Raw genomic sequence first — 15,529 nt, 5'->3', positions numbered from 1 at the left:
TGCAAGTGTGGGGATGGTGTGACAAGTTTTTAAGGGTGACCAGTTTTAAGTCCCTTTTATTACTCCTGTCACAATTTCAAAACAAGAAAAAGAAATGAAGGTTGCAAATCCAGGACTACCTGTCCCACTTAAACAGATACAGTAGTCATCTATCGCTGGTGTTACGTTCCAGACCCGGCCGCGATAGGTGAAATCCGCGATGGGGAATTTATCGACTGATAGTACTTATTTAAGTATTTATATTGTAATTGTTTGGTAAGTTTTCATTGTTTTAAGTGTTTATAAACCCTTCCCACACAGTATTTATTTTAGATACAGTATTTAAATACAATATTTACAATTTTAGATATATATTTTTTGAAAAACCTGCCGATCGAGTTCAACGGGCTGTTTAAATCTGCCGATCGACTTCCTCAGAAACCCGCGAACCAGCGAAGATCCGCGAATGATTTTTCTCATTAATATTTCTTGAAAACCCGCGATGAAGTGAAGCCACAGTAGGTGAAGCGCGGTATAGCGAGGGACTACTGTAGTCTGAATTTAGCTTCCCTTTACAGGAGAAAAGAGTTAAGGGAACTTCTCAATGTTCCAACCTTCCATTATTAGGCATTGTCCATGTTGAATGTTCTGATCCTATTGTTTCCAGTCGTTATCTTGCCTCCCCCTTGACAAAAACAAGGTAAAGTTTCATTTTTGGCTGCGGATGACAGGATGGTACTTCTAACTGGAAGTATACTACCTAAACAGCTTGTATGCATTTCAGGAGAGATCCTGCCATTTGTTTGTTGGTTACAAAGGAAACAATGCAATCCTTAGTTTGTAAAATACTGCATATAACAGAAATTGGGGGATACTTCCTCCAATTCACTCGAATAAGCTTTTGATCTATTTATAAAGACAGGAGAGTAACATATGTCAAGAAGGCACAATGGTTCTCCTCTTCCCGTCCTTTTTTTTTTAACCCTTAGTGGGCACTTTATCCACAATATATTCATTAAACTATGGAGCAAGGTTTATTCCAGACTGATTAATCTAAATCAATTGAACACTATTATTAGTGCAGTTTGAGCTTCTGTGCAGAATTTGGCACTGAATTAAATATCTGAGCAGCTACACACTGATTTTTTTAAAAAAATGCTGCCAGTTTCTGCCACATCACAGTGGATTAAAAAATGGAAATGAACAGGAATTCCATAGATTCAATTTCCAAAGGTTCAATTCTTCTTAGGATTATCCCTGGTTAAAATTGCTTGTGCTCCTTCCCAGGACTTTCCAGCCCTCTTCTCCACGGCCTCAACAATGCTTCTGTGAGTGTCTGAAAAAATCCAAAGGCTTTAAAAGCAAAGCAGAGAAAGCGACTACATCTACACAAACTGCCCTACTTTTCAAGATAATCAACGCCACCTTCAATGCAGTTTAAAGCATCATGATTCCCATTGGCTAATCATCAGACTTTACACTAAAGACAGAATTTCATAAGGAGTAATAAGGGATACCTCGGAAGCAGCGGGTACAGCTCCCACCTACAGTTGCAAGAGAGCAAAAAAGAGGCAAAACATGCAGTAAAAATAATTCAGAGGGGAGCGAAAGCTGGGGCACTTTCTTCAACGGCCACTAGAGGGAGTGTCATCAAGGACCTGACAGGATTCAGGGGGGGGGGGGGTGTTCCACTCAAAAGAGGTGCAAGAGGTACAATATCTGAACTGGCAATCTGGTACCTTCTGGATAACAACTCCCAGGAAGTTCTGGATAACACAAGCCTCAGGAAGCCAGTGGAACAATATTATAGATACTGTAGTCCAGACCATGTTGGAAAAGGAAGAAAAGGCTTTAAAAAAAAAGAAAACATAACCAGCCTTTTCTCCACGGAATGCATGTTCCTCCCCTCCTTAGGGCACACAACTGAACTGCTGGGGTGGGCCTTCCCTCCACCAGCATCCCAGAGAAAGAATTAATCAGTCAATATCCATGGCACTCAAGTCGATGGTGGGCATCCAATGTTCTTGGAGGTGAGGAGTGTATCAAATTCTGCCTCTCCACCCATCCCTTGCTCCATCTCCTCGAGTTCACATGAAGGTCCTGCTTCAGCTGATGAGGCGGTAGAAGACCCAGCACCCGAAGGTCACCCAGTGACTGGCCCAGCTCAACTCAGACCATTTGTTGATGGTGTAAGACATGCCGTAGCCCTAGAGGGAAGAGCAGCACGTTAGCCCAAGTCATATTCTGGCACAGGCAACTCTTCATGGCTGGGAGCACTTTCGCTGTGAGAGAGGGCTTTCTCCGTGCGTTTCGGGAATGCCCGCCCCGCCCCTCTCGCAGCCCCTTCGCTGGGAGCGCTTTCGTCCCAGACTTCCAGCAAGGGGGCTGCAGTAGAGGCAGGGCAGGCGTTCCCGAAGCGCTCGGAGAAAGCGCTCTCGCAGCCCCCTTGCTGACTGAGAGAGAGAGGGAGAGAGAGAAAGTAAGTGAGAAAGAGAGAGAGAGAGAAAGGGGGGAGAGATAGCAAGAGAGAGAAGAGAAAGAAAGCAAGAGAGATAGAAAGAAAGGGAAGAGAAGGAAAGCAAGAGAGATGGAAAGAAAGAGAGAGAAAGAAAACAAGAGAGGGAGAGAGAAAGTGAGAAAAAGAGAGAGAGAGCAAGAGGGGGAGAGAGCAAGAGAGAGAAATGACTCTTGATTTAAAGCATATGGTAAAAAGCACCCAAATAATAAGAGGGGGAAAAACCCAGCCGTTTGTGTGTGTGTGTGTGAGAGAGAGAGAGAGAGAGAACTCTTGAACCATTTCCAATAGCTCACCTGTTATTGGAAATGGTTCAAGAGTTCACACACACACACACAAGGAGGGAGGAGACAGGGATGGAAAAAGAGAAGATAGTAATAATAGTAATAGATTTTGGTTTTGTTTTATTATTAATTTCTTTTAATTAAAAAAGGGAATTTTTTTCTTATGTATGTATGTATGTATGTATGTATGTATGTATGTATGTATGTATTTATTTATTTATTTATTTATTTATGTATTTATGTATTTATGTATTTATTTATACTTCTATGCTGCCCAGTCCCAAAGGGACTGTCACTCAGACACTATACTTTTCCGCCCACACCGAAAAAAAATTAGAGGGAACATTGTCTCTAGAAGCCAAAAATGCCCTCCCAGAGCCTCTGTGCGAGCCAAATATCAGCTGGCCGGTACACACATGCATGTTGGAGCGGAGCTAGGGCAATGGCTCATGTGCCAGCAGATATGGCTCCGCGTGCCACCTGGGCACCCGTGACATAGGTTTGTCATCACTGGTTTAGACAATCTCCTTTCAAACAAATACATAGGCCTAGTCTTTTGTCACAGGCAAGTTGCCCTAAGTTGGCAGCTGACGTGGTAGTTTCCAGACTAACTGGAGACGATGGCCACTGAAGCTCAAAAAGGCCGAGCCTTTCTTAGTGGGATCCCCCACCCCCTCATTCCATGACTGCACTGAGGGATTTCCTTTTTCTGTCACAGCTTGACATTGTTAAGTTTTTTTAAGTTTGGATCCCTCGGGATTATTAAGATACATTTCAATAGGGCCCAGTAACTAGTGCAGTCTAAACAAGTAATAAACAAATATCTGATTAGCATTAGCATCCTTAATGAATGCTTGTTTCAAATCAGGAAATGAAGCTGATTGCCATAAGCAAAATTAGTCCAAATGAGTGTGTCACCTTATTCTGGCCTTCCGTGAAAACCAAGTTGGCTATGGAAGGTACGTGTGGTGTGAAGAACAGCCTCCAAGATGAGACATTGGAGATGATTTTATGCATGAACCACTACAGAAGGGGAGCAACGCTCAGTCCAGGTAGTCCTACTCTGTGCTCCAATATGCACAAACAATCCTCTAAGCCAGGGGCCTCCAACCTTGGCAACTTTAAGACTTATGGACTTCAACTCCCAGAATTCTGGGAGTTGAAGTCCACAAGTCTTAAAGTTGCCAAGGTTAGAGACCCCTGCTCTAAACTGAATATTTTTAACTCAAGCCACGGACCTGATGGCAACAGAGATTTTGACAAAAGCACTCCATTTCCTTCCCACCTCTTTTTTAAAATGAATGAATGAATGAATGAATGAATGAATAAATAAATAAATAAATAAATAAATAAATAAATAAAGGCATATTTCCTTCAAGAACCAAATGTTCAACAATTCTTTGAAATCACAATGGAACTGAACAAGAGGAACTTCTGATGATACCTATAATGGCAGTTGTTGCAATGTGTTCCACAGTCACAGCACCACAATTTGGGCACCCCACAACTAGCTCACAGTTACAAATTGAGGCCAGGCGACTGCCATTTGTAAGCTTCAACTGATGGCTTCTGACGAGCAAAAGTAAATGGGGAAGCTGGCAGTCACATGACCGTGAGGACACTGCAGCTCAATGAGGTCCACCCAACAACAACAACTAGGGCCGCTGTAGCTACAGTTGTAAGGGGTCATTAACACTGTACTTTACAACTGTGTCACTTAGTGATAGTTCAATTACTATTAGTTAAGTGAGGTCTACCTGTATCCAGAGGTGGGCTGCTATGGGTTCGCCCCTCCCACCTCGCCCCACCTCTCCCAGAAGTCTCCACGTGGCCCATTTTGGATGCAAGGTAAGTGTAGGGCCTACTCAGAGATGGGGGAAAACAAGCCTCCCAGAAGCTCCATAGGGCCTCCAGAGCCCAGGGGAAGCAGTTTTTGCCCTCGCAGAGGCTTGAGGAAAGCCCGCATAGCCTGAGGAAGGTGAAAATGCCCCCTCTGCCATGGGGGAGGCAGACTAGGCCACACCCACCAACAAATAGGCAGAGAATCTGTCGCTGCAATTTTTGAAGCTCACCCCTGCCTGTATCTGTTTTGGCAGACCTGGGCAAAGGGAGGCCTGGGGGCTGGATGTGGCCCAGCAAATGTCTGTGACCGGCCCATGGAGGTTGGAAGGAAGGAAGGAAGGAAGGAAGGAAGGAAGGAAGGAAGGAAGGAAGGAAGGAAGGAAGGAAGGAAGGAAGGAAGGAAGGAGAAATGGAGGGAGGGAGGGAGGGAGAGAGAGAGGAAGTAAGGAGAAATGGAGGGAACAAGGAAGGAAGGGGTGGGCAATTAATTTATAATTATAATATTTATATATATAAATAATATAATATAAATAATATAAATATAATATAAAATAATATAAAATAATATAATACAATACAATACAATATAATATATAATTATAATATAAATTAACTCAGTTCTACCCAATAATACATTGGGTAGAACTGAGTTAATGATATTAATCCGGCCCTCTAAACCCATCCCAATTTCTCATGCAGCCCCATGGCAAAATTAATTGCCCACCCCTAGTTTATGGTCTGGGTGACAGTGATGATCCCCACCATTTCTCAATAATGTGTTTGCTCTACCACAGCATGACAATGGCATATGGCCTTCCCTCTGATTTGGCTTCAGACAATATGAGAAAGGCAGATCAGAGACGATTCTTTGTCCCTCTGAATTTGCAGGGAAATTTCATGAAGTCTTGGTGGACGGTCCCTAAACCTGCTGCCATCCTCATGCAGATAGATGAGAAGAGATTAGCTGTTGTGTGGCACATTTGTGCATTATGATATCAATTAGCTTAAAATAAAGGGCTGGAGGGGTCTCCCAGATAATACAGGCAGTCCTTGTTTCATGACCACAATTGGGACTGGGAGTGGCTGTTAAGTGAAGTGGTTACTAAGTGAAATTATGACTGTGTTTATAATTGTACTTCAGCTTTCCTTTACTTTACAGACCAGCAAAGGTCATAAATGCGAAGAATGGTCACAAAGATGATTTTTCATCTACCTGTACACTTTTTTAGGACTGCTCCCAAAAGCAGGTCCAGCACAGGTAACACATAAAACTTCTATCCTGCCACTCGCTGCTATCCTGGATATCTCACCTGTTCTTCCATAGAGTCGTCGGCATCCATATCAAATAATGAGCCTAAATAGGCCAAGTGGAAGACAGCAAGAGCCCCAAAGAGCAGGTTGAGGAGACGAACCCAGAGATTCTAGAGTAGCAGAAGAAGCATCAGAGGTTCAGTTCAACTGTAAACAAGCAGGATTCACCCCACCACTCCAAACCCATGGACATAAACAGCCTAGACAAGAGGCGTCATATAACAAGCAACACGTTGCCCTGTTACATTAGGCTTCAATGATCTTCAGTCCCAAAAGCTGAAAGAGATTTCCAGATCTGGAAGACCTGATCCTGCTAAACTGGGTGTCGGCAAACCCATGGCTCCAGAGCCACATGCAGCTCTTTGAACCCTCCCTTGCGGCTCCCTGCCAACCTAGTCACATGACCTAGTCTCCGCCCCAAGAAGTTACAAGCTTCTCCGCCGAGCCGCGCAGCTAAATCACCCCTAGTGTTTTCTCCACACTGACTGCGACTCACTAGTTTTTACAATTCCCCGTCCTTTGCAAGCTGTGTCCCCTTTAAGAAGGAGGGGAACTAGGAAGAGCAGCCGCAGCCACCAGATACAGGAAGGGAAGTACTCCGGCTCTCCTCTGCTGTGCGGCTGGCTATTAATCTCACTACACAGTGGCGGAAGCGGGAGGAAGAGTTGCTGTCCCCGCTGCTGCTGTAATCCCAGCCCAGGAGGGTATCTCGCTTGTGTGTGCAAGAGAGAAAGAGATGAGAGAGATGAAAAAGAGAGAAAGAAATGAGAAAGTGATGGACGGAGAGAATGAGAGATAGGAAAGCGAAACAAATGAGAGAGAGAGAGAGAGAAGGGGAGAGAAAAAGAGAGGGAGGAAGAGGAAAAAGAAAAACAGATGAGAGGGAAACAAATATAGAGAGATACATAAGAGAAAAGGGGAGAAAAAGAGAGAGAAATTAGAAAATGATGGACAGAGAGAATGAGAGATGAAAAAGAAACAATTGAGAGAAGGGGAGAGGGAGAGAGAAATGAGAGAGAGCTGGAAGGAGAGAAAGAGAGAGAGGGAAAAGAGAGGGAAACAAATGGAGAGAGAAAAAAAAATAAGAGAGAGATGAGAAAGAGCGAGGGAGAAAGAGAGCGATGAGAGAGGTAGGGAGAGAGGGGGAGAAAGATGAGAGAGAGAGAGAGAGATACAGAGAGAGAGAAAGAGATAAAGAGAGAGAGAGAGAGAGAGAGAGACTGCTTTCTCATAGAAAAGAAAACATCAGGAGCCACAAAACCTGGGTAGGCATGGCTGGTGTGTGTGTGATGTGACTGGGTGGGAGTGAGTGATGTTGAGTTGGCCACATCCACCCAGGTTTTGTGGCCTCCCCGATCTTTGTTTTCTTTGGGAAATGAATCCAAATGGCTCTTTGAGTGTTTAAGGTTGCAGACCTCTACGCTAAACCCAAGGTACAATGTTTGGTACAATCAGTTGAGGCTGCAAGGGGCAGAATTGAAGCAAGGAGTGGACAAGACCAGAGGGTAGGGGCATTTTATTCTTTCACCGACATTCTGCTTTTCATCTCTTGTGTACCGGAACGAGAGACAAATGAGCAATAGAAGTGTGAACCCATCTCTTGCAGATTGTTGTAGAACCCAAGGGCCGTATGCAGCCCCACAGTGTCAAAGTTGCACATCTCATGCTAGAACATTACTCCAGCATGAGGTGTAAAAGGGGAGGGGTTCTAATCCCTTGAGATTTCAGCACATACTTACCGTGCTGTGGCGATGTGAGCATCCTGGTTGACACTTCTTGGAGAGTATACAGGCATCGAAGATGACGGACAACCTCTTTCTGAGAACTAAATGGAAACCAGGCAAAGTTATGCTCAAAACTGTCCGGGATTTCGCTCCTGATTTGCTTAATTAAGGAATGTTTGCTTCAAATAAATTTCCTATATTGGGATTCAATGCAGCATCCTAATACGTTAGCTGTGGTGATAGGAGCTTTGAATATCTTTTCCCTCCCAAATGGTGGAGAGAAAAACGCAACAATTCAAAAAGTTTACTACAGATTGTACACCGAACTGCAAAATGACATCTTTCTTTAGATCATTACAGGATAATTAATTATTATAAATCTGGTTGGCTTGTGAACCAGTGTGATATAGTGGCGAAGGGGCTGGCCTAAAAACCAGGAAATGCTGACTTCTAGTTCTGCTTTAGGCTTAAAATAGTAATACCAATAGCCAGACATGGGGGAATTGAGACATCTCCCCCGGTCTTATATAGTTTAGGTATGGTGTGCTTGTGTTGTATGAGAGAGAGAGAGGGGGGCGGCATACAAATCTAATAAATAATAATAATTTTTAAATGATGGGTTTTTAGATAATTTTTTAATATTAGGTTTGTATAAGGGCAGACTAGATGGACCATGAGGTCTTTTTCTGCCGTCAGACTTCTATGTTTCTATGTTTCTATGTTGTTGCATTGTATACTGTACTGTTGTTGTTACTGTTGTGAGCTGCCCCGAGTCTGCGGAGAGGGGCGGCATACAAATCTAATTAATAATAATAATAATAATAATAATAATAATAATAATAATAATATAATAATAATAATGATTTAGACTTATATACTTCTTCACAGTGCTCTACGGCCCTCTCTAAGTGGTTGACAGAGAGTCAACATATTGCCCCCAACAATCTGGGTCCTCCTTTTACTGAGTTTGGAAGGATGGAAGGCTGAGTCAACCTTGAGCCCACTGAGATTCGATCTGCCAAACTGCTGGCAGCCGGTGATCAGCAGAAGAAGCTTGCACTTTTGCACTCTAACCACTGTGCCACCGAGGGTCTGTGGTAGTGCAGTAGTTAGTAGTAAAAACTGGCTGAGTGACTTTGGCTAGTCCTGCCTCAGCCCAACCAGCTGAGAGGATGATTGTCATGGGGAAATGGGAAGCAGGAGTGTGTTTGCAGCTTTAAGATAGACAGATGAAAAATTAGATAAAAATCTAATAATTATCAAGGGAGGTTCTGTTACAGACATCTATAGTTGCTACTGGCAATTTCCTAAAAGGCAGGTTTTTGTGATGATGGTGCCCACATTAAAAGTGCGAAAAAGTGGAGGAGTGAGTATTATTATAGCCGGGGTGGTGCAGCTGGTAGAGTGCTGTACTGCAGGCCACTGAAGCTGACTGTAGATCTGTAGGTCAGCAGTTCAAATCTCATCACCGGCTCAAGGTTGACTCAGCCTTCCATCCTTCCGAAGTGGGTAAAATGAGGACCCGGATTGTGGGAGCAATAGTCTGGCTGTGTTTAAAAAAAGTGCTATTGCTAACCTGTTGTAAGCCGCCCTGAGTCTAAGGAGAAGGGCGGCATAAAAATCAATCAATCAAACAAACAAATAAATAATCAATTTTTTAAAGTGCCGACTAAAAATGTACTTGCTGATCGAAATCTTCCTATTAGAAGAATGCTTTTCCCCATCTTTTTAAGGAATATATTTCATGGGATGCAATCTTGATTCATAACTATTTATTTGTTAAATTTATAAGTTACGTGATTCCACGTGGCTGTTATTTACAATAAAAGCAACAGTAAATTATATAAAATGGTTATTTTATCCGACTTGGCCTTTGCACAGAAACCAGACAATAGAGAAAGGAAAGAAAAGCAGAACATCTCAGCAGGAGAAACATCAGCAGGGAATAATGACTCACCGTGTTCAATGTAAGTGATGAAGCCGAGGGACAACAACACAGCAGCCAAATGGAAGCTCAGCCCCTAAAAGAAATAAGGTTGCACTTGGAACAGCTGCATTTTAGCCCCCTTTGCACTAGGTCTTCTTTAAAGGTAGATGCACAGAACAGCCTCCAAGATGACTTGGTTTTCCCAAGAACCCCACATAAAAACTGGTCCGCAATTCTTCTCATATGAACAGATTTTCCCCCAAGAGGAAATAGCCAGGAAACAAAGGGGAAGGAAGAAGAGGTTTGTCAGACATACCACAACTTTGTCCTCTAATTAAGAAAGACCCTCGACTCCATTTGTAATGAAAGATATACTTTTACTAAAAGCCAAGTGGATTACAGTATAGCAAAGCCAGAACTGACATTTGTGCGCCAAACTTTCCTAATTAACTTTCCCTGACTTAGTTCCTCCCCCTTGCTAGTCCCTTATTGTCCAATTATATTTGAATAAATTGTTTTGGAAACTGTCTCTTCAATGGAGGCTGGTTGGCCAATACCTGGGAACAGTTGTGGCCTGCCCTCATCTTAATGTCTTCGTCTGAAGCACAGCTAAGAAGCTCTTTCTCAGGAGACGCCAGGAAAAAATTGCATCAGTGGGTTCCTACCAGTGTGGCACTTAGGACCACATCAGTATGAACCCACCAACGCTGGTGGGCAAACCGGGTTAGAGTTAGGGCCAGTGTTCCATCTAAGGTGTGCGGCCATGCAGCTGCGCACGCAAAAACAACCCTCCGCACAGCCTTTTGCAAGGCTGCACAATGGAGCCGGGCGTTGGAGTTGGGGGCGGGGAGCGACAAAGAAAGTGCGGAGGCCAGCGAAGGTTTTTCTTGTTAAGAATGTTGTGCACGTGTGTGCGCACGCTCCCCATCCCCCTGCTGTGGGGGAGGGCAGGAAGGCCGTGCCTTTTCCTCTCGCTCAGCTCGACCACGGTGGCTCCCTGAGTGGAGGCACAGGCGGCGGCAATAATCTCTGCATTTTCTATGGTCACCTGGCTGGGCTGCCCATTGGGAAGTGGCAGCTCCCGCCTGAGGAACCCGCGGCGATGGCCTCCGGCTTCGCGGGAGGCACCGGCAGTAGACATAGGTGGTGGGAGAAGGAAAGGGAGCCTTCTTAATGTTCCTTCAAAAAGTACAACACCAATTATATTTCTAACTTATTAATCATTATGCCAAAGTGCTTCCTTCTTTCTTTATACATTTTTCTATAAACCAAGAAAACCTTGTATAGCCAATCAGATGTTAACAAAATAAAATTAAAAACAAAACATAAACACAAATTTCAGACTTCTTCCCCCCTCTAAATAGTACATTTACCTAATCAAAAATTAAAAAATTATTTCAGCCCATCTAACATTTAGCTAATTAATACTTATCTACATTTCTTAATTATTAATCTTAAACTTCAGTCATTTTGAGAAAAGAAAAAAAAGGGGGGGAAAAATCTAAATATTCTATTTTCAATCAATTAAAAATCATTAATATCATTAAACTCCCCAACAATTCTAAATTCAATTCCATTTATGCATTAATCCAAATCAGTATCACCTACTACATATCTTATTATAATCAATACTTCTAACTACGGTATATTAAAACAGATCAACAATTCCTAAATTCATATATCTAAATAGAAAAAATAATTAATGTTAAAAAAGAGCAAACAAAACAATACTCCAATCTTAACCAACCCTTCTCAAACTCCAATTTCTTTAATCTGAGCAGAACTTTGAACTGAACCCTTTTCTTTTTTTTTTATCCCCCTTTAATCCCCTTTTCCATTTTATTCTTTCTATTCTTCCTTCTAGGAAGGAAGGATTTTGTTAGAAAAATAAAGGGGTTATTGGATCAAACTTTGGACACTTGACAACGTAGTTATGATGGTGGCAATGTCTCAGGGTTATGTGAACATCTTTTGGGATCTTCAATTGTAGGGATTCACGTAACGACCGTGGCACAAAGGTGGTAAAGTGAGGCAGAACTCACTTAATAACCATCTTACTCAGGTGATAGAAACGTTGGCCTCCATTGGGGTCAGAACAGAAGTCGAGGATAATCTGTCTGACCAGTGCACTCTTTTAGAAGCAGATCAGGAGTCCATTTTGAAGCTCCACAGAAAACATCTAGGGGGGAAGTCAGGTTGTCCTCGACTTACAATGGTTCACTTATTGATCGTTCAAAGTCGCAACGGCCGTGAAAAAAAGTGCCTTATGCACCCTTTTCACACTTAGGACCTTCGCAGCAGCCCAATGAATGTAGGATCAAAACTTTGCTGCCGTTTCATTTTATGACCGTTGCTGTGTCCCGAGGTCATGTGACCCCCTTTTGTTTCTAACTGATCCACGCCCAGACATGAAAATGTGCCGCTCAGACATTATACTTTTCTGCCCACACTGAAAAAAAATTAGAGGGAACATTGGCTAGGGTTAGGGTATGGGGAGATGGGACAAGTAACTACTTGATGGAATTTGAAGCTTATTATGTAATGATGCACAGAGTAAGCTAATGATGCTCATGGTACACTAATTTGGCAACATTTAAGGATTGGCACTCAAGACTTTTAAAGACTTGTTCATGTTGCAGAAGACACAGAAATGGAATATGGGAATGACTTTACGAAGGGATACTCACATGTAAGAGAGCACTAGCTGCGTAGGTTACAATGATGGCCGAGAACGTTCCCAGTTTCATGGAGTTCTTAAAGACATCTGAAATACATGGAATTGGTCAGCTGAATCATTTCTCAGAACCCAAGGTCATTGTTCCACTCTTTACAGAATTACTGTATATCTCCAGCTCGTCTATGAGACTGAACACTTAACATCCCTTTGAAAGCTACTGGTATGAGTCAAACCATTGGCTTTTATAAAAAACGTTGCTACTGAATAGAATTTTATTCCATCTACTGGTTTCTTGTAACCATGGATTTTGTGACCTTTTTCAAGCTGCTTAAAAGCATGTACGCTGATGGTCATCACATTTCTGGCAATGAATCCTGAAGGTTAATTATAGAAACATAGAAACATAGAAGACTGACGGCAGAAAAAGACCTCATGGTCCATCTAGTCTGCCCTTATACTATTTCCTGTATTTTATCTTACAATGGATATATGTTTATCCCAGGCATGTTTAAATTCAGTTACTGTGGATTTACCAACCACGTCTGCTGGAAGTTTGTTCCAAGGATCTACTACTCTTTCAGTAAAATAATATTTTCTCATGTTGCTTTTGATCTTTCCCCCAACTAACTTCAGATTGTGTCCCCTTGTTCTTGTGTTCACTTTCCTATTAAAAACACTTCCCTCCTGAACCTTATTTAACCCTTTAACATATTTAAATGTTTCGATCATGTCCCCCCTTTTCCTTCTGTCCTCCAGACTATACAGATTGAGTTCATTAAGTCTTTCCTGATACGTTTTATGCTTAAGACCTTCCACCATTCTTGTAGCCCGTCTTTGGACCCGTTCAATTTTGTCAATATCTTTTTGTAGGTGAGGTCTCCAGAACTGAACACAGTACTCCAAATGTGGTCTCACCAGCGCTCTATATAAGGGGATCACAATCTCCCTCTTCCTGCTTGTTATACCTCTAGCTATGCAGCCAAGCATCCTACTTGCTTTTCCTACCGCCCGACCACACTGCTCACCCATTTTGAGAAATCACTACCCCTAAATCCTTCTCTTCTGAAGTTTTTGCTAACACAAAACTGCCAATGCAATACTCAGATTGAGGATTCCTTTTCCCCAAGTGCATTATTTTACATTTGGAAACATTAAACTGCAGTTTCCATTGCTTTGACCATTTATCTAGTAAAGCTAAATCATTTACCATATTACAGACCCCTCCAGGAATATCAACCCTATTGCACACTTTAGAGTCCTCGGCAAATAGGCAAACCTTCCCTACCAAACCTTCCCCTATGTCACTCACAAACATATTAAAAAGAATAGGACCCAGAACAGACCCTTGTGGCACACCACTTGTAACCTGTCTCTGCTCAGAATACTCGCCATTATGCCTTATCATTCCCTATTCCTGGCTTGAGGTTATTGCTGATCAAGATCAGATTTAATAGGAAGCCGTGTTATCTCTTGACACAAATTAGCAAGATAGACAATTATTTGGGATTTGTCAAAAATTAATTTTAGCTGTGTATTTTTTTGCAGCTAAGAGATTAGAATCCCATTACTGGCAATGTAGGTGTATGTGTGTGTTGAGGGAGGGGATTGTTTCTATCATGCAATTACCATGGGCTGTGACACAGACACAGAAGCAGGCTTCCCTGAAGAGATTCTAAAATCACATGTGACATCTAGGAGGGCAGCCCCATAGCTTCAGACCATGTAAGCGAGGGGCAAAATGGCATGAACATAATGCATCAGTAAGGATAGGGCTAGCAAGCACAGCCCACATTCCACCTTCTGTCACACAAATCAAGTTGTTTTACCAATTACTTAATTCACAACTCCAAAATTGTTATCACTCAAAGTGCAATGTAGATAATATTATTTGTTTAGTTTTGGCTTAACATATGAACTTAGCCATTTATAAACCACAGTGAGAGCAAAAAATGTACATGATCTTGACCAAACCATGACTGAATCAACCATCTTAGGGCAATTCTCTTAGAAACGTCTGAAAGTCTATACTTTCAAGTTAAAACCATCCTTAGTCTACCTCTGTACTCACCGAAAGATGCATAAAAATAGGAAGCATCTAGCCTAGCTTTTCTTCACCTGTTTTTTTTTTAGATGTATTCCCATCACCTCTGCCAATATAATATTATTGAAACATCTTAGTAATAAAAGCAAGAATACAAATAAAGAGCTAGAACAGGGCTGTCAAACTCACAGCCCACAGGCGGGATGCATCACGGGCTGGCCACACCCAATTTAGGGAAGGAGAAAAAAGTTTCGGTACATTATGTGACGACATGAGCTTGACACCCCTGAGCTTAAAATATGACCTCCTCCATCTGGCAGAGTCATTGACAGGATTTTAGGCACCGGCACTTAAAGAGTGCCACTCAGAACACACAAAATGTTCTAAAGACAACACAGGGATAAGCATTCTCACATGAGTTTAGCCATCGTGACATAGGCAGATTCCAACTGGTTACCACCTCCACCATAGAACGTGGCAACTCCACCCTCAGAGGATGAGACACTGTCAGGTCCCTAAAAAGGAGAAATGAGTCAATAATTACTTGGGGCAGAATGCAAGGAGGATCTCTGGTATAGAATAGAATAGAATAGAATTTTTATTGGCCAAGTGTGATTGGACACACAAGGAATTTGTCTTGGTGCATATGCTCTCAGCGTCCATAAAATAAAATATACATTTCTCAAGAATCATGTGGTACAACACTTAATGATTGTCATAGGGGTCAAATAAGCAATGAAGAAGCAATATTAATAAAAATCTTAGGATATAAGCAACAAGTTACAGTCATACAGTCAACATGGGAGGAAATGGGTGATAGGAATGATGAGAAAAACTAGTAGAATAGAAGTGCAGATTTAGTAGAAAGTCTGACAGTGTTGAGGGAATTATTTGTTTAGTAGAGTGATGGCGTTCGGGAAAAAACTGTTCTTGTGTCTAGATGTCTTGGTGTGCAGTGCTCTGTAGCAACGTTTTGAGGGTAGGAGTTGAAACAATTTGTGTCCAGGATGTGAGGGGTCAGTAAATATTTTCCCCGCCCTCTATTTGACTCATGCAGTATACAGGTCCTCAAGGGAAGGCAGGTTGGCAGCAATTGTTTTTTCTGCAGTTCAAGGATTTATTGAACTCGAATTGTCCAAAGGGCATATTTTTAAAAATGTGAAGCTTCTGAGATCTTTACTATCTTAGCAGGCACTTTAGAAATTGTCTGATGATGACAAGACGGTTAA

General features: G+C 42.2%; 1 protein-coding gene across 5 annotated transcripts in view; it reads right to left on the bottom strand.

Moving 5' to 3' along the window:
* Nucleotides 1–284: 284 nt before the first annotated feature.
* The window catches only part of PORCN (porcupine O-acyltransferase), a 298,654-nt gene continuing 283,409 nt past the window's right edge, over nt 285–15,529 (bottom strand). For all 5 annotated transcript variants that reach the window (XM_070741230.1, XM_070741233.1, XM_070741229.1 and 2 more), the window contains 6 exons: nt 14,715–14,815; nt 12,270–12,346; nt 9,613–9,676; nt 7,671–7,756; nt 5,931–6,041; nt 285–2,186 (listed from right to left, as the gene is read on the bottom strand). In XM_070741230.1, coding sequence (XP_070597331.1) covers nt 2,085–2,186; nt 5,931–6,041; nt 7,671–7,756; nt 9,613–9,676; nt 12,270–12,346; nt 14,715–14,815 — 541 coding nt within the window. In that variant the 3' untranslated portion in view covers nt 285–2,084. The remainder of the gene's footprint in view (nt 2,187–5,930; nt 6,042–7,670; nt 7,757–9,612; nt 9,677–12,269; nt 12,347–14,714; nt 14,816–15,529) is intronic.

Source organism: Erythrolamprus reginae, chromosome 2, assembly GCF_031021105.1.
Source record: "Erythrolamprus reginae isolate rEryReg1 chromosome 2, rEryReg1.hap1, whole genome shotgun sequence".
NCBI classification, from domain to species: domain Eukaryota; kingdom Metazoa; phylum Chordata; class Lepidosauria; order Squamata; family Dipsadidae; genus Erythrolamprus; species Erythrolamprus reginae.
This window is presented reverse-complemented; position numbering and strand designations above follow the sequence as displayed.